The 27,206-nt window shown below is 36.6% G+C and overlaps 1 protein-coding gene and 1 long non-coding RNA gene across 4 annotated transcripts in view; one reads left to right on the top strand and one right to left on the bottom strand.

The window, feature by feature from the left end:
* LOC106506249 (uncharacterized) overlaps window positions 1-4,421 on the bottom strand; it is a 40,161-nt gene extending 35,740 nt beyond the window's left edge. The window contains exons 1-4 of one of the 2 annotated variants that reach the window (XR_014830459.1): window positions 3,968-4,421; window positions 3,056-3,196; window positions 2,056-2,118; window positions 53-149 (exon numbers count right to left, since the gene is read on the bottom strand). This is a non-coding gene — a long non-coding RNA (uncharacterized LOC106506249). The remainder of the gene's footprint in view (window positions 1-52; window positions 150-2,055; window positions 2,119-3,055; window positions 3,197-3,967) is intronic. The other variant, XR_001301435.3, reaches the window with a different exon arrangement.
* Window positions 3,614-27,206, top strand: part of ACVR1C (activin A receptor type 1C) — a 76,671-nt gene continuing 53,078 nt past the window's right edge. The window contains exon 1 of one of the 2 annotated variants that reach the window (XM_003133418.6): window positions 3,614-3,865. In XM_003133418.6, coding sequence (XP_003133466.3) covers window positions 3,787-3,865 — 79 coding nt within the window. In that variant the 5' untranslated portion in view covers window positions 3,614-3,786. The remainder of the gene's footprint in view (window positions 3,866-27,206) is intronic. The other variant, XM_013984145.3, reaches the window with a different exon arrangement.

Genomic DNA, 27,206 nt, shown 5'->3' with positions numbered 1-27,206 from the left:
TACAGTTTAAAGTCCTATACCTGCTTCCCTTGGTTATGTAAGATTTACTCACCCAAAGTCTGTTGTGCTGATGGGTTATGAACTCCTGAATTATTTGCTGTTTTTGTTTTCCTGTGGCGATGAGAATCGGCAGTCATGATGTAATGTTGCTATGGTAATGAATATGTACAAAAAGATGATTAAGGGTTAGGGGGAAGGTTAAATCTTGAGAGACATATTTGCATGAAAACTTCTTCCCAGTGAAATTTAAAAAAACCTCACATGTAATTTTTTTCTGTTACAAAAATATGATAGATATACTATATTATATCATATCTTGAACAATACATTTGCACAGCTTACATTAAATAACAGGAGTCATTCAATGTGCTCCAGAAAGAGTATTTTCTTAATGAGTTCATTAAAAAAGATATTGGATTAAGACTGGATTAATTTCAACAGGTATGTTTATGTGTGTGTGTGCAATGAAGTATACTCTATTAAGCAAAAATTGGGCATATTATAAGGATGAAGCTCTTTTTCTTGGTTGCCCAAAAGATGGCATTAAGGACCCAAGCATATCAGAAATATTTATTGTTGCCTAAGAATGTACTTTACCAGTCACTGGAATTCAAAACATTGATAGTGGCTAACTCCTTACTTAAAAGCTTCCAAAGTTCTGATGTTGGAAGAAGAACATGCACTTAGGACAGAGGGAAATGGTATTTGAAGGCATTGTTTAAAAAATTCCTACAGGAGTTCCCGTTGTGGCTCAGCAGTAATGAATCCAACTAGCACCCATGAGAATGTGGGTTCAATCCCTGGAGCCGCTCAGTAGGTTAAGCATCGGTGTTGCCTTGAGCTGTGGTGTAGGTCGCAGACATGACTTGGATCCTGTGTGGCTGTGGCTGTGACGCAGGCCAGCAGCTGCAGCTCTGATTTGATCCCTAGCCTGGGAACCTCCGTATGCTGCAGGTACGGCCATAAAAAGAAAAAAACAAAAAACAAAAAACAAAAAAACCCTACAAATTAAGTATTTAGATTTTGACATATTAACATTTTTTTTGTTGTATCACAGAATTTTGCACCAAGAATTCAAAAGTTCATGCTTCCTTCATAGGCTGGCCACCTACGGTAAATGATTGGTAAGGCACTTAACAACTGCTACCTTTTTTATACTGTGCTTCAGACAAAGGTAATGATCTTCTATCATCTGAGCAGGATTCATTAGACCAGCACTGTCCAAGACAGATAGAATGTGAGCCACACGTTTAATTTAAAACTTTCTAATAGCTATATTAAAAAGTAAAAAAAAGGAATAGTTTAAATAAATTTTAGTAATATATTTTATTTAACCCAATATGTCCAAAATATTATCATTTCAACATGTAAGCAATACAAAAGTTATTGGAGTTCCCATCATGGCTCATTGGAAACTAATCTGACTAGTATCCATGGGGATGCAGGTTTGATACCTGCCCTTGCTCAGTGCATTAAGGATCTGACATTGACCTCAGCTGTGGTGTAGGGCAAAGATGCGGCTTGGATCTGGCGTTGCTATGGCTGTGGCATAGGCCGGCAGCTGCAGCTTCGATTCAACACCTAGCCTGGGAACTTCTGTATGCCACAGGTGCAGCCCTACAAAAAAAGTTATTAACTATGTTTTTTACATTCTTACTTTGGATTAAGTCTTTGAAATCCAGCATGCATTTTATACTTACAGCATATGTCAATTTGGTCTAGGCGCAGTTCAAGTGCTCACTTTTCATATGTGGCTAGCAGATACTATAGTGGACAGTGCACCTTTAGACTAAGAGGAAGTGTGGAATTTGTGTAGAATATTGAAATCCTTCAATAACAGACCTCTAAGGATGATAACCTTGCTTTCTTAGAAGGTAAGAGCTTTCCAACTGGTGGGAACATTGCTTACTGTATTCAAGAGACAAAATAAATATATGGAAGGTAACTATCTGATATTAGTGTCATGCTTTGTGGTTTGATAGTGTATTCATGTTTACTACCCCTTTTAATCCTGTTATGGTTCTAAGAAATAAGGAGGAATGAAGTCTCACTTACTTTTGAGGAAGAAGGCCCTGTTTCTTAGGCTCCAAATCTCATGATCCAATGGTAGATCCTAATCTAGACAAATAATGAGCAAGTCAAGTCAGCCAAAATATAATGCGTTCTAGCATTTTCTTGCATTTTTTTAAAAAGCATCTGTTTTGTGGGTGTCTGGAAGGGCTCAGTCTTGTTCCACAACTCCATTTTTTTTTTTTTTTGGTTTGTTTGTTTGCTTGGATCCAGAATGAAATGAGAACAAAGTCTTTTTATGCTTAGGAATGTTTTGTTTCAGCCAAGGTGGTGATGGCAGAGGTGAGCTCCTCCAGACTGCCACCATCATGCATGAAAATTTCGACAAATATCACACCCCCAATACTGTGATTCTTCAATGAAGTCAATCGTATACATCATTTCACGTAGGTCTTTCATAAGCCTCAGAAAGAACATGCACCATTTAGAGCTAAACTAGGTGAAGAAGCAAGTAATATCACTTACTATAAGGCAATTAATTTATATGACAACCACTTTTCAAAGAGCACCCTAACAGCAGCAATAACATCAGTACTGGATCCTTGGTTTTTTGTGCTCTTCAGTTTAAAATAATCCCTTTCACTCTAATGTACAGGGTACAGACGTGTATTGAATTTAGGCTGATTTCTATTAATTGGTAACACTGCCCTTATATTGTCAAACACAATCCACATGAGAGGGACAACCATTTGATATTATGCCCCTGGGATTTAAAAAATACTTAAGTTTCTAATATAATATTTTAAGTCATTCTTTACCTCCCCTTGAACCTTATGTATGATTCTAACTCGCCCCTCATTTTTTCAATTGCTGAAATTGTAGTTGCTGAGATATTTTCCGTGGACCGGTCCTCCATTTCCAAACCTGGCTTACACACTGAGGACGACCACATCATCTGGCGCAGGTAGTACAGCTTCTGTAGCCAATCATAGAGGGAGGGTAGCCTGAAGGCGCGATATTAGAGACCAAGTGCATTAAACCAAACCTGTAAGTAGCCGAGGCTGTGGGACAACTGGTTATTTCTAGGGCTGGACAGAGAGGGCGCCCGTCCACAAACGCTCGCAAAGCCAGGATGTGGCGGTGTGAGGAGTCCGGCAGGAATACCCAGGGTGTCTCAGGGCTCATTCTAGTTAGAAAACATTTAGGACATTGGTGACAAATGAGTATCAAGAGACCCGGACGTGTGGATCTTCTGTAGGAGATTACCGAACGGACCACCAGAAGCAATTGCTGCGGGTTTAAGTTTTGCTAAAGTCTCTACAGGGCTTTCCCTCTTCTCCCAGCGTATACAATCTTGCGGGTTCCGCGCCACCCCACTTCCTTTCTTACCCCTCACCCCCCCGCCCCGCCTCTGGGAGATATCCCTGCCTTGCCAGCGGGCAGCCTTTGCCCGCCTGCGGGACAGCGACAGGCCCCGGGCAGCTGCCAGAGGGCCCAGGGGGCGGAGGCGCGGCAGGGGCGGGCTCTGTCGCCCCACCGCCCCCTGCCAGCCCGACTGTGGGGGCCAGTGGCAGGAGCTCCGCGCACGCCAGCCGCAAGGGGTAGGGATGGGGGAGTCAGGGGAGGAGGGCGCCCACGCGGATTAGAGCGGAGCGCACACTTCAAAAAGGTGTTGGGCTGTGCTTCGCTCCAGCGCCCCGGGAACTTCAAAGCGGCCCGCGCTGCCCCGGCCGCCCCGCTCCGCTCTGGGGCCTCGCAGCCGGGGCGCGGCGCCTGATGGCCATGACCCGAGCGCTCCGCTCCGCGCTCCGGCAGGTTCTTCTGCTGCTCTCCACGGCCACCGCGCTCTCGGCAGGTATGACAGGCGCTTCTTGCCCGGCGCTCGGGAGGGTGGGAGTCAGAGGCGGTCTGTGGGTGGGCACCGGGTAGGGGAAGAAGGCTCTATGAGCATACTGACCTTCCTCTGGGCGGAGTGGAAGCGCCAGTTGATTGAGGGGGCGCGGGACAGGGCGCAGCGTGGGCACTTGAAGTCTGGCAGCCTTAGGGGTAGACAGGTGTGTTGGGATGAATCTACAAGAAGAGAAAAAGCTGCAGGACGTGTGGGCAAGGGATTAGGGATGAGGCGGGTGACAAATTGGGGGGCAGTTTGCAGCAGAGGGAGTAGGAGAGTGTTAGTGGGTGTGTGCAGGGCTGGGAGTTGGGTGGCACCGTGAGTTCACTTTTGCAGGGGCTGAGGGACGCTCGATGCTGAGCTCTGGAGAGCTGAGAATGATGGTGACACGGTGGTGGGAATGATAGAGTGGTGGCAATTCAGTCTGAATTATAGGAGATGAGGGATACTGCAAAAGCCGCTGGGGCCAAGCTCTGTAGGCGGGAGTGGGAGCCTAAAATCTGCGTGGTTTGCAAGGCACAGTGCTTTCGAGGTACGATCTTTACTAAGAGTTACGGCGGGGGGGAGGGAGGGGGGGATTTCTGGCAAGCGTCCCAGAGTTTATAACAGGTCTGTGCTTTGATAGGCTAAATAGAGCCCTCCGCCCGAGCTAGAAATTAAACATTTCTTTATAATGTTTACTAGAAACTGGGGCAAATACATCTTTGGTAAAATCTTAGTGTGCTATGATGAAAAATCCTTTAACTCTAAAACTTTTCATTATAACAATATTCGGGTTGTGGAGAGAGACCAGGAACAGATTCCTTGCTAACTCATTCTTTAAACATTTTAATCAGACATTTGCACATAAAAACCTGGTGTTTTCTTCATAGAGCTGTACTTTGTCCAAAGCTGATTTTGATGCATTCTTGTTTTTTTCAGATGACAATCTGTTTGACATTAATAGCTATACTCCAGGGTGGGTAGTTTTCCTCATAGTGACATGTGTTTGAGAATGTTTTGAATAGTATGATTGCTGTCATGTGCAGATTTCAGTGTTTCAGATGGCTCACAAATACAGTATTCAAATGAAAATTTGATTATCAACGATCAACTGATACAATACAAGGTCGAAAACATTTCCATTATCTTTGAAAAGGCACAGCCTTTTAGGAGAGCAGTTACACAGAGATTTGTTAGGAAGGTGATAGGATAAAGAGGAATATTTGCATTCAGAGTTAGTAAATTCATCAATAGGAAGAAAAATGACTATGAGAAAGTCTTTATAAGAAACGGGTCAAAACTCCACTAACTTGGGATGGTCAAAATGCTCTTGATGATTTAGTCATATCTACATATACAAGTCTTCTGGACAGCATAGTTTTGACTGGAAACTTGTGAAATAATGCCTCCAAAGGCTATTTGTACAACACTTTTTATTTTAGGGAGCTAATAACTTTGTTACAGACATTTCAAAAATACAGTCAATTATTTTTATCTAGTTCAGAATATGCATTTTGTTATAGCATAGAATCTAGAAAATTCCAGAGACCCTGGGTACAGCAACATAGGATAACATGCCCTGTGATGTTCTTTAAAGGCATGGAAATTTTGACATTGAAGTGTGCAAAAAAGAAAAAAATCATCCATTCAAACTTGATTGTTTTCTTAAAATTTGAAGGTTAAGAAAAATGCCTGATATGGAGGTAGTGGCATTATCACAATATGGATAATAGAGTGTCAATATAGTAGAGAAGTGCTTATCAAAGTCAGAACTTTTACAATGAACTTTTCTATGGCAAATGCAAACACTTTCAAAATCTCCTCTAGAAACTTTACTCATCTTTGTATCCCACAGAGGAAATATCTATTGCAATCTATATTTTTGACTCTCAATTCTTATGCAGATTTTGAGTATTTAATAGTATTCAGGTAGTTTATTTCATCATTTAAATAGTTTTTCTCCTGTGGTTCCTTACATTATTTTTGACCCAGTCACTTTTACAAATTGCATTGTTAGTCATATTGACCATTTATGAAGCTGTGCATGCCATTGTTGACATGTTATATGAGAAGTGCTGTTGATGCAATGACAGCAAAACTGTGTGACAGAAAACACCACTTTCCAATTTGGCTCTGCCAAGGACCAGACCTGAGACCTTAAATATCTGAAGACATTGATAAACCAATAAACTGTTTTGCTTCGGCTGTTCTCCCCCAGCATCTCTATCACCTTAGGCACATCAAGCATTGACAGCAAAGAAATCACTGCCCTTTGATGAGGCTCTTGGAGGGTAACCGCTGCTTTGGTGGAAATTTAGAGAAAATATTTATTGGTCTGGACTAGCTAAACAAATTAAGCTGCTCTGAGTTGCTCTAACTGCCTAGTTTCTGGGTTGCTTGATGTTTGAAAGAAAGACCTGACATGACTCACAACATTTATTTAGTGTACTAAACAAAGAATTGCCAGAAAATATCCTGGAGTTCTCAAATCTGAAGCTGTCACTTGAATGTTATAAGCTTTACACATGGAGCATTCTCTACTAATTTCATGAAACTTCTTTGTCTTCTGGTTGGAAAGGGAATTATTAAGAGTCTAGAAGCCTAGGTATTATTACCTTAGAAGTGAAAAGATTTAATAAGTAGGGTAGGTTGGGGGTTTCAGGTTTTTTTTCCCCCCACTTGAGAGCAGTTAGCAATTCCTACTATAATCTTAAATAATTACAGATCTTAAAGCTGTGCTGGAAGTGAAAGTGAAAGCCTTGGATTGACTGGGTTTATAATGCAAAAGATGTCACCTTTGCCCTCCTTTAAGCATAATCTTTTATGGGTTGATTGACACAAATGTGGCAACAGGCTCCTGGGTTCCAAGGAAGAGACTTCTTTGGCTTGGGAGAAACTCTGTGCAGAAGTCCTTGGTGGCAAATTTCTTCATTGACTATACTGCTTTGAACCCGTTTTCTAACCTCAAACTTACAGAAGCGTAAATTAAAGTTTCTCCAATTTTCTACAATCATCCAAAAATAAAGGATTGGAGTTGTGAGAATAAGAGAGATACAGAGGATGACATCACATTTTGACTCAAGCAATAGAAGAATAGACCATTAAGTAGGATGAGGCAGACTGCAGGAGGAACAGGTCTGGGGAGAGATGGGGCATTTGGATAGCTGGAGCTCAGTTTGGGGTATGTCAAGTTTTAAATATCTATAGGCCCTGGAGTGGAGAGGTCAAGACTGGTTTTACAGGCATTGGAATTCAGGGGATAGGTCTGGCCTGAAGATTAAAAATCAGGAGCCAAAGTTAAATTACAGATAATTTTAATCGACACATTAAAGTAGAGTCACAGATTTAGTGAATCACAGAAAGCACAGTTGAACTGAATTTTAAATAAACAACAACCAATTTTTTAATGTAAGTATGTTACAGATATGACATGGGACATACATATATTAAAAATTAATTGCTGTTTACCTCCAGTTTAACTGGGCATTCTGTACTTTTATCTGGCAACCCAACATTAAACAAAAATTATGGTGAATGAACTGCTGATATGTATTCCCAGCTCTTGCATTAGAAAATACATATATTTTCTAGTCCTCATCTCTCAAGACTTATGTTCTAGCTTTGCTGCCATCCCTATACATATCTCTGATTGGGTCGCTACCAGCTCTTTGCACTGGATGTCTTCACTGCTTCTGAGTAAACAGGGAAGGATACCCAGCCTTTCCTAACCTTGTTTGAGTACCTAAATAGGAAAGTATGTGTGAAAAAGACTCTCTAGACTCAGTGATTTATTATTATGCATAAACAAATGATTTATTGTTATGTGAAAGCTGTTGGTTTCACCCAAAGTTATGGCCTTTTGAATGTGAATGTTATTTTCAAATGCATTTTTAGAGTACAGGGGAACTGGTTCTAGGACCCTCCAAAAACCAAAATTCAAGGATGCTCAAATCCGTTATGTAAAGTGGTGTAATATTTGCATATAACCTCCCTATGTCCTCTGAATCATCTCTAGATTACTTATAATACCTAATACAATGTAAATCCTATGTAAATAGTTGTAAATACTATGGAAAAAACTATGTAAAGAGTTGCCAGCATGCTGCAAATTCAGCATTTGCTTTTTGGAACTTTTTGGAGTTGGTTGGTTGTATCGGCAGATATAGAAGCTTTGGTTACAGAGAACGGACTGTATTTTCCTTTTGAGTAAACATTCATGGGTTTCTCTTTACGGGAAAAACTTTTAGGCAGTAGTTGAGATCCAGTTTGTTTAATTTTTCTTGGTAGTACTTGCATCTCTCTCTCTCAATCTTGCTTTCTTTTTTTTTTTTTTGTCTTCTTGTCTTTTCTAGGACCACATCTGTGGCATATGGAAGTTCCCAGGCTAGGGGTCCAATTGGAGCTGTAGCCGCTGGCCTATGTCAAGCCACAGCAACGCGAGATCGGAGCCGAGTCTGCGACCTACACCGAAGCTCATGGCAACACCGGATCCCTAACCCACTGAGTGAGGCCAGGGATCAGACCCACAACCTCATGGCTTCTAGTCGGATTCGTTAACCACTGAGCCACAAGGAGAACTTCCAGTACTGGCATCTGTTGTTGTGAATAAGAAAAGGTTAAGAGGAGAGGAGAATGAATATAGGCACACAGGAGCTGATAATCTGACACACTTTGAGATTCCAGATCATGTTCCCAAGGCAGTGATTTTGAGCCCTCCTGGAGAGTGGCAAGGATATATAACTATCAGCCAGAGGCTGTTCAGTTCCTGCTTTAGCTAAGTCTCAACCACCAAATAATTAGTATTGGCTTCATTTTTAGATTTGTAGAAGAAAAGTGTCCTATACATGAATAGCTGTAGGCATGGATCATTAAAAAGCTCAAACAGATATGTTTATATGCATATTGTTTATTGTAATAAATAATCAAATGAGGGTTAATTTGCAAATATCAATAGAAAACACAGCTACACAGAAACAAAAGAAAAATTCTAAGTACAAAGTATGTACTATCTATCATTCTTCATCATTTATATCAGTGAATAGCTGTGAACTTTTTTTTTTTTTTGGATTTTTCATTGCTTAGGACTCCATGTTTAAAATTTTTCATGCCCACAAGAAACTCACCTTAGGGCAAAGGACACACATAAATTGAAAATGAGGGGATGGAAAAAGATATTTCATGTGAATGGAAAATGTATAGTACTGAGAACTATGTCTAGGTACCTACAATGGAGCATGACAATGGGAGAAAAAATTATGTATACATGTATGTGTAACTGGGTCCCCAAGCTGTACGGTGGGGAAAAAATTGTGTTGGGGGAAATAACAATTAAAAAATTAAATAAAAATAAAATAAAATAAATTTTTTCACAGCTAATAGTAAAAAAAACCTCAAAGTTTATATTCTTTAAGAAATTGGAATAATACTGGGATAAATTCATAGATGATATACAACCCCCCCTTTTGCTAAAGGGACCTAAGAATACCTAAATACTGTCTTGGTTCAGCTGTGCCTCTTCTCCAGGCTAAGAGAGGTTACTAAGGGGGCATCTAGAAAAGGGAGGGAAAATAAGGCAAAGTAACTTTTCGGTTACCTGATACCTTAGCAGCAAACTGCATTGCATGGCAGAACACTAATATACTCCCCTTTTCTAACCTTTCAACAATTGAATAGCCTAGGATAAAGAAGAGGGGTTGTGATAAATCAGAATTCTGAGTCCTGACAGAAGGTCTTGCAGTGCCTGAATGAAACCAGAGTGATGGATGGAGTGGGGACCTATCTGGTAGCTCACAATGGTTCAAGTTCATGGCAGTTCTGACAGGAGCTCCAGGCCATCATCTCAAGGGGGAACTGCTAAGTGAGGAAAAGGTGGCGTCTGTGGAGAAAGATGGCTAGTTCTCTAGCAGGTCCTGCCCTTCCTACACTTGCTGTGAAAAGAAGTAGGAGACAGGGCCATGACCATGAGCCCTGAGCCTTTCTTTGAAAGCTGGATCCCTGAAGCAAGTGGGCTTCTTGGTTCCCTGGAATCTGACAATACAAATCACTACTCCTCTCACTTAGGAATCCAGCAAAAAGTAAAAGGGAGGAGGTGAGTAGGAGTGTGAAAGAGACAAGGAAGACTTTATTTCTATAGAAGCCAACATTCCATTATTTTTCACTACCTTGCCTTATCATGTGGCTCTTGAATTCATCTGCTCTGATTGGCCAACCAGGCTAACAAGGTTCTGATCTGTCCTGATGCTTCTCTTTTTCTCCTCTAGCGTAAATTTGTTGTTCTCTCCTGTTTTGTTTCGTCTTTTTTTTTTTTTTTTTTTTTTTTTTTTTTTAGAGTAGGTATGTGGAGCTACTGTTTCTTTGGAACTGTTTTAAATTAATCCCCTCAAGAATTCATGGGTGAATCATTCGTATGACTCAAGAGCTAGGCTTATTATTTTTTTTAAACAATTTAAATTTGCCAGTGACTTAAGTATCCCAAATTAGATCAATCTACTTTTTCATTAAACTTTTCACATGGAGAAAATGATTAGGATGCTCTAATTTTGAAAGTGAAAAACACATACATTTTTTTGCAAATATGTTTTATCATCCTTGTCTCAAGCTAAAGTAAAATGACAGAGATAGATGCCACATCTCTGTATGTTAAGTTCCTTATAAATTTTTCATTCGGTGCCATGATTGAATTAATATTCTGTCTTCAAAAACAAGATTAGAAAAAATCCAATCCATCAGGATCTGGACAATGACCATTTTAATGCAAAATATTTTGTTTCCATAAATGCATGCTTATCCTAGAGATGTTAATTCAGAGGGTGGTAATCCAGATTAACACAGTTTTAAGGAACCAGATTGTTTTAAAATAGAGCCAAAATGTATTAAAGAATATTAACTCATCACATCATATAATTTTATCTGATGACATTTCCCTGGCCTGATCTCCTAGAAATGTTTTTTTTTTTTTTTTTTCCTTTCCATTCCCACTACTGCTCTTTGAGAGTAAAGATCTACACTGTGAACCTTTGTCTCTCTAAAATCATAGTGAGAGACATTCTCACTCAAATTCCACTTAGAATCAAGAGTGTATGTTTCCAGGAAATAGACAATACACTCTAAATTTGAAACACTGAATAAAGAATAATTATATGATTAGCAGAAGATTCCTTACAGAATAATAGATGCATAGTTGAATGAACCTCTATCCCTTTTAAAATCTCTCTTTCCTACAGCTGTTCTCTAGATATATTATACTAGTTGTATTATATTAAAAGGCATTGATTTTTTGCATATAGAAGAAAGTTGATTTGTTAAAACAGCTAGATCTCTTTAAAAGGATTGTGACAAACCAAGATGAAGATGCCCTTCTAGAATTGCTTTTACTGAACTCTCTCTTTGCATATTGTCATTATCATAAAGTTTGTCAGAATATTTCCTTCTTATCTTTTTAATACCTATGGTGTTTGTAGTGCTGTCTCCCTTATATTCTTGACATTGAGAATTTGAATTTTTTTTTTTACTTTGATCAGTCTAGCTGGAGATTTATCAATTTTATTGATTGCTTTCAAATAAAAACTTTTGGTTTTATTGATATTCTCTTGTTTTTATTTATTTTTTCTTTTTATTATAATTTTTATTACTCTATGAATTTATTACATTTATAGTTGTACAATGATCATCACAATCCAATTTTATAGGATTTCCATCCCACAACCCCAGTGCATCCCCCCACCCCCCCACCCCCGAACTGTCTCCTTTGAAAACCACAAGTTTTTCAAAGTCTGTGAGTCAGTATCTGTTTTCTTTCTTCACTTGTTTTCTGTTCTTATTGTCATTATTTCTTTCCTCTACTTGCTTTGAATTTATTCTTTTTTATTCTAGCTTCTTAAGTTTGTACCTTAGATCAAGAGGTGACAAACTTTTCTTTAAAGGGTCAGATTGTACATATTTTAGTCTTATGGGCTATACAGTCTTTACAAGTACTTAATTCCACCATTATAGTATAAAAGGAGGCCTAGGCAATACACAATAGGTGTTGCTGTGTTGTGTTTCAATAAAACCTTATTTGCAAGTGGAATAGCCAGTGGGCCACAATTTGCTGACCCTTTCTTAAGTCATTCACTTAAGATCTTCCTTCTTTTTTACTTTAAGTGCTTTAAAGTTCTAAATTTTCTTCTTGGCAACTGCTTCAGCTCATTCATAAATTGTGCTATATTGTGCTTTTTCATTTCACTGAGTTCAAAACATTTTCTAGTTTTTGTGATTTTCTGGGACCTGAGGGTTATTTATATATGTTTAATTTCCAAATATTTTGGAAATGTCTGGATTGTTTTGTTATTTACTTCTAACTTAAATCTATTGGGAGTGAGAGGCTATCATCGATATGATTTCAGTTTTTGGTTTTTTATAGCGGGGGAAGGTGAAGGAGAAAAGAATAGCTCTATTGATTTGCCAGGCTAAGGGGGACACAACAGGCTCTTGCCTTCAAAAACTGTGTGCCCCTGATTTCAATTTTTTAATTTCAGTTTCATTTGTTTCAGAGCCTAGCATATGTCTGACCTGGTGAATGTACCATGTGCACTTGACAATAACATGTATTCTGTTGTTGTAGGGTGGAGTGTTCTATAAATGTTGTCTAGGTCAAGTTGCTTAACAGTGGTATTCAAACCTTCTATATCTTACTGATTTTTTACCATGTTATCAATCACCGAGAAGATTACTGACATTTCCAATTTACATTTGAATTTGTTTATTCTTTTTAGTTTTTCCAGTCTTTGCTTCATATGTTTGATAATTTTGTTAATGGGTACATACACATTAAAATTATTATGTCCTCTTGATGTATAGTTATCATTAGGAAACATCTTGCTTTATCCCTGGTCATATTTGTTATTAATGACATCTATTTTTATCACTGGTAATAGTCTTTGCTTTAAAGTCTACAATGTCAAAATTAATATAGATATCCTAGCTTTCTTATGTTTAATATATGTGTATCTCTCCTTTTTTATCATTAATATAGCTACTCCAGCTTACTTGTGCTGAATGTCTGCATATTATAGATTTCCCATTCTTATATTCCTAACATATATATATATACAGACATTGTGTACATGTATACATACTTCCATATGTACATATGCATGTGTGTGTGTGTGTATGTGTGTATATGTTTATATACATATACTTCATTGTTTCTTAAAGAGAGTATATGATTGGGTCCTATTTTTCATTCAGTCTTACATACTTGTGTTTTAACTGGAGTTTTTAGATCATATGCTTTTAAGTATTTACCAATGTGGTTGTGTTTAACTGTCATTTTACTATTTTTATAGCTCTACTATTTCTTTCTCTCTTTTTGCCTTCATTTAGTTTAATTGACTAAATGTTACTATTCTATATTAGTTCCAATGTTAGTTTGTAAGCTATATCTCTTTGTTTTCTTCTTAGTAATTACTCCAAGATTTATAACATCCATTTTAAATTATCATAGTTTAATCTAAGAACGTTATTATCATATCTTCTATTTCCCTCTTCTTGTCTTTGTTCTATTAATCTCATATGTTTTACTTCTAAATATTTTATAAACTTTGGGAGAAATAATTATTATTTTGGTTTTAAATATTTAATTTTATTTATTTATCTATTTTTAGTTGTATTACATTTTTAAATTAAGTATAGTTGACAGAATTACCTTTAGGTGAGTTAAAAACTGAATGTAGTGTTTTGCATTTACCCACCTATTTATCATTTCTGTTTATTGCTCTTCATTATTTCATGTGGATCTGAATTTACATCTGATGCCATTTTCCTTCAGCCTAAAGGAAAGAATTACTTTCAACACTTCTTATGGTTCAGTTCTAATGACAATAAATCCTAATCTATTTTTGTTTTCTGGAAAAGTGTTTTATTATGCTCTTATTTTTTCTCAAAATTTTATCATTAAACTTTTCATACACTGGAGTCAAAATAATTTTACAGTTACTATTGATACATTCACCAACTAGATTATACTTGCTTTGTCCATGTATATTCATTTATCTATCTCCCTATTCATTAACACATGCTATTTTTGATGCATTTCTAAATAAATCACAAAGAACAGTATACCACCCTCTAAATACTTCAGCAGACATATTATTACATGAATTCAATATGTGTAAACATTTTTTGCTTTTGATGAAACATTTACGTATAATGATATTCACATGTCTTATGTGAGCATTCTTGGAGTCTGAGAAATGCATTCATTTAATCTTCTTGAAGATATTAACATTAAACATCACCACAATGAGTTTCCTCATGTCCTTACCCAGTCACTCCTCAATGCCATACTCCCAAAGACATCTATTTGTTCTTATTTTTTGCACCATAGATTAGTTTTGGCTCTTGAGTGTATTGTTTTCTAAATGCCGATTAAATCGGTTAAGTTTGTTGCTAACATTATTTTTACTGAGAGGGATGTCTTAAAAAATCTCCAACTGTACTTATAGATTTCTCTCTCTCTCCCTTTAGTTCTGTCATTTTTTAAATTTCATGTTGGGTTTTTTTGGCTGCACCTGTGGCATATGAAAGTTTTTGGCCCAGGGAAAAATCCTGAGCCACAACAGTGAAAATGCCGAGTCCTTAACCACTAGCTCACCAGGGAACTCCTTATTTCATTTATTTTGAAACTCTCTTATTAGGTAGAAGGACATTAGAGTTGTCATGTCTTCTTGATGCAGGAGTATTTACTCATTATAAAATCTTTTTCTTCATCTTAGTAATATGCTTTGTCTTGAAGTCTGTTCTGTCTAATATAACTATGTCAACTTTCTTGTTTTTCATATTTGCATGTATATTTTCCCCATCCTTTTATTTACAACCTATCTCTATCTTTATATTGGAAGTATACCCTTTGTATATAACATATAGTTGATTCTTGCTTTTTATCCTTTAAGTGTATGACAATGTATGCCTTTAATTTGACTGGTTAGCTCATTAACATTTAGTATAATAATTAATATGGATTTAAGCCTATAATATTGCTATGTGTCTCTCTATTATTCCTCTGTCTTCTCTTTAGCCTTCTTTTTGTTTAATCACTTTTGAGTATTCCATTTATTTCCTGTCTTGATTTATTAACTCTCTTTAAAATTATTATTATTTTTGATGGTACTCTTGACCTAACTATATTATTTTAATGTTCATTTTGAGTCAATATTGTACTATTTCATATTTTGCTCTTTATCCTGGATACTTAATTCTTCCTACTTCATTCCCCTCTTTATGCCATGACACTTCTTATTTTAATGCAGAGATCATAAATCATATGGTTATATTTATTAATAGTGTTGTTATGTTGACATCAACCCAAAATTATTAGAAACAGAATTAATCAAGGAAAAAACCTCATTGTCAGGAGGCAGGGCACTCAATAGTACCTGAGTTAGATATGAGGCAGATATTAAAACCATCATATAGGAATTTAAAGTAACTTTATGATTGAAAGCTGTGGTGGAAAAGGTGAAAATATTCATGAGCAAATGTGGCATTTTACCTGAAAGATAGAATGTAAGAAAATATCAAATGGAAATGCTAGATATGAAAACATGATGAAACGATATGAAACATGATATGAAACATGATATGAAAGCATGAAAAGAGAATGCTCTTGATGTGCTTATCAGTAGACTCTACACTGCCAAAGAAAGGATCATGAACTTGAACATGGAACAATAGAAATTATTTTATAATTATATAACTATACTTTATGAAGTTGTTACACTAAAGTGGCAGGTGTCAAGAAGTAAAGAGGAAAGAATGAAAAGAACAAAAACAGAGCATCCAAACAGAGCATCCAAATACAGTATTAACTGGTATAACATATTTGTAAATGGAATCCTAGATAAAAAAGAGAATGAGATAGAAATATTTCAAGAGATTGGTTAATAATTTTCCAAATATAATAAAAGACATCAAATCACCAATCATAGAGGCTCAAAGAAGCCCGAGCAGGATAAATACGTCTCCTGAAAACCCTGCACTGTTAGACATATCATAGGCAAATTGATGAGATTCAAAGATAAAGAGTAAATCTTGAAGGCAGCTCAAATAAAATAGACCTGTTAACATACAAAGGAACAAAATTAAGAATTACAGCAGACTTCTCATTAGACACTATGCAAACCAGAAAACAATAAAGTGACACAACTTTAAAGTGCCACAAATATAAAACTGTCAGCTCAGTATTCCATACCACGTGAAGTTAACTTTTAAAATGAAGGATGGAAGTTCCCATTGTGTCTCAGCAGATAGTGAACCCAACTAGTATCCATGAGGATGTGGGTTCAATTCCTGGCCTTGCTCAGTGGGTTAAGGATCCAGTGTTGCTGCAAGGTGTGGTATAGGTCACAAATGCAGCTTGGATCCCATGTTGCTATGATTGTGGCTGTGGTGTAGGCCAGCAGCTGCAGCTACAGCTTCTATTTGATTCCTAGCTCAGGAATTTCCATATGCTGCAGGTACAGCCCTAAAAAGAAACAAAAAATGAAGGAGAAACAGACATTTCAAACAAATTAAAAACTAAGAGAATTTATTACCACTAGAACCTGTTCTAGAAATGTTAAAGCAACTTTTCCAGACAGAATGAGTATAATATCAGAGACATGGACCCACACAGAGAAACCAGAGAAATAATGATCTTTGGAAATGGCTAAAATGAAGATACATACAAAATATATTTTTCCTTAATTTTAATCACTCTAAAAAGCAAGTGACTCTCTAGAACAAAAATGGTAGCAGTTATCTGTGAGTTTATAGCATATGTATAGGTAGCATATATGATAGCCTTAGCACAAAAGATGGGAAGGAGGAGTTGGGAATATACAATTGTTTAGTTTCTTATAGGTACAGGGCTACAGTATTATTTGAAATTATGCTGTGATTAATTAAAAATATATATTTTGGAGTTTCCATCGTGGCTCAGTGGTTAACAAATCCAACTAGGAACCATGAGGTTGCAGGTTCGATCCCTGGCCTTGCTCAGTGGGTTAAGGATCCAGCATTGCTGTGAGCTGAGGTATAGGTCGCAGACTTAGCTCGGATCCCATGTTGCTGTGGCTCTGGTGTAGGCTGGCGGCTACAGCTCTGATTGGAACCCTAGCCTGGGAACCTCCATATTCTGCTGGTGCCGCCCTAGAAAAGACATAAATAAATAAATAAATAAAAATAAAAAAATATATATTTACAACCAAAGGCAATCCCTAAAATATTAAGATATAAATTAAAATATTAAGATATAAATAAGAAGCCAATAATTCACATAAAATAAAATTTAAAATGTTTAATTAATCCCAAAACATGATGATAATGAGGTGACAAATGCACTAAACTCGGTTGGAACAAAAAGAAGGAAACTAGAAAGATGGTAGATTTTAATTCAACCATATCAATAATTACATTAAATGTAAGTGGTTTAAATACAGGAATTAAAAATTGAGATTATCAAATTGAAAAGAGCAAGAACTAACTATATGCTGGCTATAAGAAACTCACTTTTAATATGAGATGCACTTTAGCTATAAAGACACAAATAGATTAAACATAAAAGAATAAGAAAAATTATACCATGCTAACACTCATAAGAAAGCTGGAGTGGCTATCTTAATAACAAAGTGGACTTCAGAAAATGAAATGTTGCAAGGGATATTCCATAATGATAAAGGGATCATATCATCAAGAAGACATAATAATCTTAAGTGTGTATGAACCTAGGTACAGAGCTTCAAAATTCATATAACAACAATTGATAAAATTGAAAGGAGAAAAAGAAAAATTCGTAATAATATTTTTAGTCTTCAACACTTTTCTCTCATAACTGATGGATAAGCAGTTCAAAAATTAGTAAGGATATCTAAGATCTGAAAAATATTTTAACCAACTTGACTTAATTGGCATTTATGTAACATTCCTATCAACAATAGAATATACATCATTTTAAAGTACACTAGAATGTCAATACAAATAGATCATATTGTGGATCACACATTGTAGAACAAATATTATAAGTTTGAAAGAATTTAAGGTAATACAGATTTTTTAAAATATAATTAAAATTAACTAGAACTCAACAACACAAGCTTATATTGAAAATCCCCAATATTTGCAAATTAAGCAATAAACTTCTAAATGGTCATTAATCAAAGTAGAAGTCAAATGAAAAATCAGGTTATATTTTTAATTGAAGGAAATAAAAACAAAGCAGTTAAAAATCATGGGCTACATGTAAAGTAGTGATTAGAGTGAAATTTATAGCAACAGCAAATAAAAGAAACAGAAGGAAGAAAATGCAAGGAGAGAAACCAATGAAGTTGAAAATAGAAAAAAAATTTAAAGAAAATCATGAAAACCAAAACCTTTTTTAAAAAAATCAATAAATCTAGGGGTTCCCGTCGTGGCGCAGTGGTTAACGAATCCGACTAGGAACCATGAGGTTGTGGGTTTGGTCCTTGCCCTTGCTCAGTGGGCTAATGATCTGGTGTTGCTGTGAGCTGTGGTGTAGGTTGCAGAGCGGCTCGGATCCAGTTGCTGTGGCTTTGGTGTAGGCCAGGGGCTACAGCGCCGATTCAACCCCTAGCCTGGGAAATTCCATATGCCACGGGAGTGGCCCAAGAAATACCAAAAAGACAAAAACAACAACAACAAAAAAATCAATAAATCTAGATTTACCAAGGAAAAGGGGGATACAAAAATTACCAATGTCAGAAGTGAAAGAGAGGGCATTACTATACATCCTACATATGTGAAAATAAAAATAAAGGGATATTTCAAATATCTTTATGCCCACAATTAGAAAATTTAGATTAATTAAACTTTTTATTTATCTATCTATCTATCTATTTATTTATTTTTTATGGCTGCACCCACAGCATATGATATGGAAGTTCCTGTGCCAGGGGTTGAATCCAAGTCACAGCTGTTTGTGGCAACACCAGATCCTTAACCCATTGCACTTGGCTGGGAATTGAACCTGTGCTCTGCAGCGAACTGAGCTAATGCTGTTGGATTCCTAACCCACTCTGCCACAGTGAGAACTTCCAAATACATTTCCTAAAAAGTAAAAATTACCAAGGCCATTCATGAAGTAACTGAAGAGTCAAGGAAATTTATTTCATAGCTGAAAGCTTGAAAACTTTTATCAAAGAAGACTCCAATTCCAGATGGCTTGACTGGTGAATTCTATCAAAAATTTAAGGATAATGCCTATTTTACACAAACTCTTTCAGAATATGGAAGTGGAGTGAACACTTTTCAGCTCATTTTATAAGATCAGCACTACACTGAGACAAAAACTACATAAAGACGTCTAATGAAAAAACCTGCAGACCAATATATCTCAGAGATGCAAAAATCTTCAACAAAATATCAAGTTGGTCCAGCAATATAATAATAGGGTAATATATCAGGATCATGTAGGGTTTATCCTAGATATGCAAGGCTGTTTCAACATTCCAAAATCTAATATTATAATTCTTCATTTCAGTAGACTAAGGAAGAAAAGATATGACAATATCAATAGACACACAAATACCAGATGACAGCACTGAATATCTATAATAAAAACTCTTACCAAACTAAGAATAGACGTGAACTTTCTTAACATGAGAAAGAATTTGTACTTACCTGTGAAAAACTGGATGTGTCTCACTAAATGAAGAAACAAGACAAGGATGTCTGTTCCTACTACTTCTAACTAATACTGTATTAAAAGTCCTAGCCAATGCATCGAGATAAGAAAAATGTATAAAAATCATATGGATTGGATAGGAATAAATGAATAATATCCATTCACAGATGATTTGATTTTTTATATAGAAAATACTCAAGAATCTCCAAGAAAATATTAGAACTAATAAATTATTGTTCAGAGTCAAGGTTGTATGATACGTGGTTAGTATAAAACATCAATTGTATTTTTATATATATGTTTTTTTTTTTGTCTTTTTGCCATTTCTTGGGCTGCTCCCGCGGCATATGGAGGTTCCCAGGCTAGGGGTCTAATCAGAGCTGTAGCTGCCAGCCTATACCAGAGCCACAGCAATGCAGGATCTGAGCCGCATCTGCAAACTACACCACAGCTCACGGCAACGCCAGATCCTTAACCCACTGAGCAAGGCCAGGGATTGAACCTGCAACCTCATGGTTCCTAGTCAGATTCATTACCACTGAGCCACGATGGGAACTCCTGTATTTTTATATAGTAACAGTGAAAAATTAGAAATTGGAAAAAAGGAACCATCTACAATGGCATCTAAAAATCCATGAAATACTTAGGTATCAATCTAACAAATTATGTGGAAAATCTGTATTTTTAAAAAATAAAACAGTTAAAAGAATTTAAAGATCTAAATCAATGGAATGATATACTCTACCTACAGAATTGAAGGCTCAGTGTTGTTAATATGTCAGCTATTTCCAAATTGGTTTATAGATTCAATGTAATCAGTGTCCCAAACAAAATTTCCAGCAAGGATTTTTGAAGATTTCACCAAACTGTTTTTAAAATATCTGTGGAAAGGTAAAGGAGATAAAATGACCAAATCAATTTGCAAAAAGAAGGGCGAAGTTGTAATCTCACAGTGATGAATTTTAAACCTTATAAATATACAGAAATAAGATGGCATGTTAATGGCAAAAGGAGAGGAACATTGATTAATGGAATAGAGTAGAGAAATGAGAAATATATCAATACATTTAAGATCAAATGATGTTTTTTTTACATAGCTATAAAGGCCAGTCAATAAAGAAAGGACATTTTCAACAAATGATGCTGGAAAAATAGGCCAAAAAATGATAGAAGAATCTCAAAACATGCCTTGCAAGGTTATAATTATTAAGTCAGAGTGGATCATAAATATAAAAATAAAATCTAAAACTATAAAAAGTTCTAAAGGATAACATAGAAGAAAACCTTCTGATCTTCAGTTAGGTAACATTTCTTAGATGAGAGCATCAAAAGTATGATCCATAAAAGAAAGTGTTGATAAATTGGACTTTATCAAAATTAAAAACTTCTATTTCTTGAAAGATGCTATTAAGAGAACCAAAAGATGAACTGAAAACTGGGAGATAGTATTGTAAGGCATATATTTGATAAAGCACTTAAATCAGAATATATGAAGAATTCTCATGACTCAATAATGCAGAAACAAAGAACCCAATATGTAGTGAGCAAAAGATCTGAATAGGTATAAGGAAGATATTTGAATGGAAATAGGCACATCCAAAGATGAGGAAATGCTTGATAAACCATAATGATATGCCACTGCACACCTGTTTGAATGGCTAAGTTAAAACAAAACAAACAAAAAACAAGGTAATACCAAGTGCTGGCAGGAATGCCAAGTACTTGGAACTCTCATACGTTACTGTTGGGAGTATTAAATGATACATCATTTTGAAAAATAATGGTAAATTTCTATAAACCAAAACATACACTTCTATAAAATGTAGTAATCCCACTCCTAGATAGTGGGACTCTTCTTTAGAGAAGAGAAATGAAGTATTTCATATAAAAATCTGTATATTAATGTTTATTTCAGACTTATTTGTAAACAGCAAAAACTGAGGAAAATATGTCCTTTAGGGAATGGATCAACAAACTCTTGAACACTCATTCAGTGAACTATTGGTATATGCAACAACATGCATGACTTTTAGATACATTTCAGATTCATGAATGTCAAATGGCAGAAGCCAGAATCAAAAGGCTACTTTCATTTGACATTCTAGAGAAGGCAAACATGTAAGAATAGAAAACCGTCATTGTTTGCCATGGGCTGGGGTGGGGCAGGAGTTGTCTGAAAGGGTGTGGGAGGAAATTTGGGGGTGATTAAACTGCAGTTGTCAGAACTCCTAAGATTTTATACTAAAAAGACGAATGTTACCATATGTAAATTACATCTCCATAAACTTGACCCTACTTCCCGGATTGGAGGGCTTGTTTGTGAGCTAAGAAGTCATATAAATCAGGATATCAGCAGGTGTTCACACTGGTTAATCAAGAACAGCACTGTATTGGGAGTTCCCATCTTGGCTCAGTGGTTAACAAACCCGACTGGGATCCAAGAGGACAAAGGTTCCATCCCTGGCCTTGCTCAGTGGGTTAAGGATCTGGTGTCTCCTTGAGCTGTGATGTAGGTCCTAGATGAGTCTCAGATCGCATGTTGCTGTGGCTGTGGCTGTGGCCTCCAGCTGTAGCTCTGATTTGACCCCTAGCCTGGGAACTTCCACATGCTGCACGTACAGTCCTAAAAAGCCGAAAAAAAAAAAAAAAACCACCAAAAAAACCAAAAAAAAAAAAAAAAAAAAAGGTGTGTAAGAATAGCGCTGTATTTTTAGAATTAATGTCCTAAGATAATATCCTAAAAATAAGAACAAAAATAGTTACAAGTGGGTGCCTCTGGGAAGTGAGACTGGGGAAATATGGGTCACTAGACAGATCCTTTTCATTTTAATTCTTCCTATACAATTTTTTTTTAACCACATGAGTTTATAACATCGATTAAACAAACAAAAAAATTTGATTTACTTTTGTTATATAACTTCCATGTAAGGGATTTCTGTACATGTTGAAATGTTTTTTGAATACAGCATCTTCAGTCTATAAAATGACATAAAGTAGATAGAAATGAAATCAAAGTAGGATTAATAAGGCTGTGTTTCATTCATTAAGCATGGAGTAGTGATTTCTTCTCTTAGAAAATGCAACTAAGGGACATTATCCATATATAGATAAAGCCTGTTGTAAATATGGCATTGCTCACCTGCTCTTTTAGGTCCAAGCGTTTAGCTCAACTTGAAAGGTCATTTATCACCTGCAAGAGAGCACTTATGGGCCTGCCTTGGCTCTTTTTGTTGGTTTACTATAGCATTAAGCTTACTTATGGAGAATTGTGCTTACGTCTGCAGTCTCTATACAGACCCATTAATACATTAACAAACCTTATTTTGCTGAGTCAGGTTAGAGGTACCCCTTGTTTAGTACAGGGGGCAGTCAGCATTTTCTTGATTGGCTTCTACACAGTCAGGGAAAGTCACCATGCCTGTTTTGACCTTCTTGTAAGACAAATTAAAAAGATGGGAGGAAAAATTATAGAAAGATCATCAGGCTAGACTACTCTGTTGGTTCATATCCTCGAGATTAGATAAGTTTCCAGCATAGAGAGATAGTCATTATGTGATACTGGCAAATCTGAATTCTCGTGGATAGCCCTGCTTACAAATATACTAGCCTATTTTCAGAGTATGAATTACAGTTTTGGGCCTTGAAAATAGAGTTGCTGTAAGCAGTGGGATAACATGGCAGCACACATGTGGGTGAATGCCAGATTCTACCATCCAGTGTTAACTTTGAGGGCATGCGCAGAAGAGCTGACTGAAGATATCCCTGTGATATTCTCAGTGACTCCCTAGGACCTAAATACTTTGACAGGGTAAGAAGTGTTGTTAATAAAATCTTATTAGTTTCTGATGATAGCATTAATATGTGTTCATTATAGGAAACTAGGGAAAAAGTATAAAAATTATCCTTAGTTTGTTAACTCAGAAATAACCCCATTAATATTTTGATGTAGTTCCTTCTACTCTTTATTTCTACGCATATATATTTAAGATCTTATCCTATATGTTTTGTGATTCTAGTTCTCATTTAGTATTTATATTGAGCAACTATAAGTAAATATTATTAAAAATAAAATGTTTTGCCATCATACATATTAAAATTGATTTAAACATTTTGATTTGTGGATATTTAGGTTATTTCCATTTTTACTTTTGTGAGTAATAACTTTGCAATGGAAATTTTAAATAAAATTTTGTTTTTCTGATTGAAGTGGAAATGTAACCACAAAGATCATAAACACTCTTAGGACCCTTATATATTTGTGTAGCTGAAAAAAGCAAGCAGTTACTTTGTTTAGTAATACTTTGGTAAATAAAAGGAAAACATAATTCTAGGGAAAGCCATGTAACCCACCTTGTACAGCAACTGTGATAATCCCTAGAAGTCTGAGAATTGCATATATTTTTTAAATTATGGATTTAAAATTTTCATCTCCTACTCCTCAGCTCCCACTCCTACACATATTCTTTGAATAGAGGAGCAGGTAATGTTGCCCATTCTATGCTTTGTACACTATGAGTTCTTTATAATATCCAAGCTAAACCTTTGAGTTTTGGGGTCATTGTTAGAAGGAGGCCCAGCTGGAATCAGCATTAAAGAAAATTTCCCTTTTAAAACATTTGCCCTCCTCTTCCCCTTTCAACTTTTCACTTGGCACTCTATTTTTAGTTAGAGCAGCTTTTTACTTTGTATAGATTCCTTTTATTTCTAGATTGAGAATTATCTATTCCTTACCATATCTGATCATAGAAATGAGTAACTGTGGATTTTGATAAAAATTTCTGACAAGTGAGCCCTTGAGAACTCTGAGGACCTTAATTTTTCTATTTTATTTTCTATTTTCACTCTAAACTTGAGATAATTTTGTCCCTTTTTCTGGCCGCATGTCCTTTCAGTTCTGTAGTTTGACTATTACATTAGTTATTTTTTTTCTTCATTGATTTTTTTTTCTTTTTACAGCTGAAAATGTGGTATATGGAAGTTCCCACGCTAGAGGTCGAATCAGAGCTGCAGGTGCCAGCCTACACCACAGCCACAACAAAGCAAGATCTGAGCCGCGTTGGCAACCTACACCATAGCTCATGGCAAGGCCAGATCGATTACCCACTAATCGAGGCCAAGGATTGAACCCACATCCTCATGGATACTAGTTGGATTCTGTCTTCCACAAATTGATTAAATATGTCACGTGCTCCTGTTCGTCTTCCATCACCAGATTCCCTGTGATCTTCTCCCATTTGATTTCTATCTGCTCTATGTTATAGAGATCAAAAATCCAAAGCTAGGCTTCTATGACTTCCAAAGTGAACTCTGATTATACACTTTAGTCTTCATTAGGCTGATAAAATATTCTTCTGAACAGGTTTTATTTTGAGAACTAAGATTCTAGTACAACAGCTTCTTGGTTCTCTAGGTATACAACCACTCATTTTGCTTTCATACTGCATGGTGGCTATTGATGCAGTCGCCATTGATCATGAACAAAATAAAATACAGGACCAGGTTGAGCTTTCAAGTTCCACTTTTTGATGCACAATCCACCCCCAGATTAACAATTTTTATCAGCAAAAGACACAAGAAATGTAACATGATAAGATACAATTATGTTTTTCAACATTTGAAAATTTTAAAAGATGTCCTTGATCTTGGTAAGGGCCCTCCTTAAACATGTGATTTATGTCCTTCCTTACTTGGTTAGTATTATAATTCCCTTTCTTTTTGTAAATGATGGTAATAGAGGGTGCCTTTTCCCCCAGTGTTCTTCCTTGAGAAAGCAAAAAATTTAGTTCAATCTTGGATTGAGTCCCAAAATTATTTTTGAAATTTTACTGGCGGGTAATATCCCTAAACCTGGTAACCACTGCTATCAAGTATAATTTTATGTGAACATCATCATAATAGTTCTATGGCTATGGGATCTAAATGAATATGCAAATTATAATAAGTGTTAGGGGCTTAATGATCAATTTTTCTTTTCTTGTAATTTAGAAAGACTTCACTAATAAGTATTTGGGTAGCTGGGATCTTTTGGTGCAAGTAAAGAGATTTCTCTTAATAAGTTCTGATCTCATGTGCAACAACTTTCAAAGCCCTTCCCTTAGGCTAGAGCTGTGATGTTCAAAGGAGTTGGAAGGCAGAGGACCACTTTTCCAATGAAGAAGTACATTCAAGTTACCAGAGTGACTAAACAAGCTATATGTTTTATTTCAAATGTCAAATAACAGAAGACTAAAGGTGTCAGTTTTTATCTTTAATTAAAAAGAATACAGTTTTTGTTTGTTTGTTTGTTTGTTTTTAAATGCTTGAGAAAGGCTACTCAGAAGTGGAGGTCATCCTGCTGAATAGCATTGAGAACTATGTCTAGATACTCATGTTGCAACAGAAGAAAGAGTGGAAAAACTGTAATTGCAATGTATACATGTAAGGATAACCTGACCCCCTTGCTGTACAGTGGGAAAATAAAAAAAAAAAAAAAAAAAAAAAAAAAAAGAAGAAGTGGAGGTCATTCTGTAAAAAGTAGCCTGTGTCCTTTCTGCTGCCACTAGATGGTACTCAGGATCACTGGGAAGGTGTCCCTGGGCAGGCAGGGGGTAAAGCCAGCTGGAGCTGATAGGGTCTGGAATTCACTCACACCAAAGCCCGGCTGACATCCTGAGGGTCCAGGTGACCCCATGGAGGACCTGCAAATTGGTCAGCCAAAGAAGAAGTAGGATTCCCTGGAACCCTGCACTGGGGGAGGTCTCTGAGCCCCAACCTGCAACTCCACAGAAGTGTCTCCCAGCCAATGGCAGAATTCAGGCAACCTTGGGAGGGAGGTGCCTGGGACTCTGAGATGCTTGGACTGGGAGTGGAGTTCCATCTGGGGAATGAGTGTGACAAGAATATATGGCAAAGTGGGGGCAAGTTAGTGCCCATATATTTCAGCTCCACAGCAGGAGATATTTCTCTACTGTCCAGTGGATGAGAACTTCCATGCTTTCCCCAGGCTGGTGGGCCTGGCTGTAGTGTCTTTAAGGACTGCTGAGAGGATGGCGTGGGACTGGTACTCTGAATGGGAGAGGGGAGGAGACTGGGGATGGTGAAGAATAATTGCCTTCCTCAAGACTCAATCAAAGAAGCCTGCTCTATCAACCCTGTCTGTTCCCCAGCTGGATTAAGCCTCTGTGTCCTATTACACTGTGTATACATCTCTGACACCATCTGCCACACTTTAGTAATGCCCTTTAACATTGCAGTTTCTTTAGGGAAATTGCAACACTGCAATTGATTTCCTCCCTGCCTCCTTCCTTAACTCTTACCATAGTGTTTGACATATAGTAAATATTTGTGATAGTTAAATTTACAGGTCAACTAGACTAGGTCATGGCACCCAGATATTTGGTCAGACATCAGTCTGCATATTACTGTGAATTTATTTTTAAGATGAGATTAACATTTAAATCAGTAGTCTTTGAGTAAAGCAGATTACCCTTCATAATTGGGTGAGCCCCATCAAATCAGTTAAAGGCTTATGAGGAAAATAAATTGAGACCCCCAAAGGAAGGAATTCTGCCTCCAAACTGTCTTCAGACTTGAGTTGCAACATCAGTTCTTCCCTAGATTTCCATCCTCCTGGCCTGCCCTGCAGATTTTTGAATTGTTAGCCTCTACAATCCACTGAGCCTATTC

The sequence above is a fragment of the Sus scrofa genome, chromosome 15 (assembly GCF_054392235.1).
Source record: "Sus scrofa isolate SSC_HxYL_T2T_F1_AM1 chromosome 15, Sscrofa_HxYL_maternal_Yorkshire_Landrace_v2.0, whole genome shotgun sequence".
Classification (NCBI taxonomy): domain Eukaryota; kingdom Metazoa; phylum Chordata; class Mammalia; order Artiodactyla; family Suidae; genus Sus; species Sus scrofa.
Note: the sequence above shows the minus strand (reverse complement) of the source record. Positions and strands in the feature narration are given on the sequence as shown.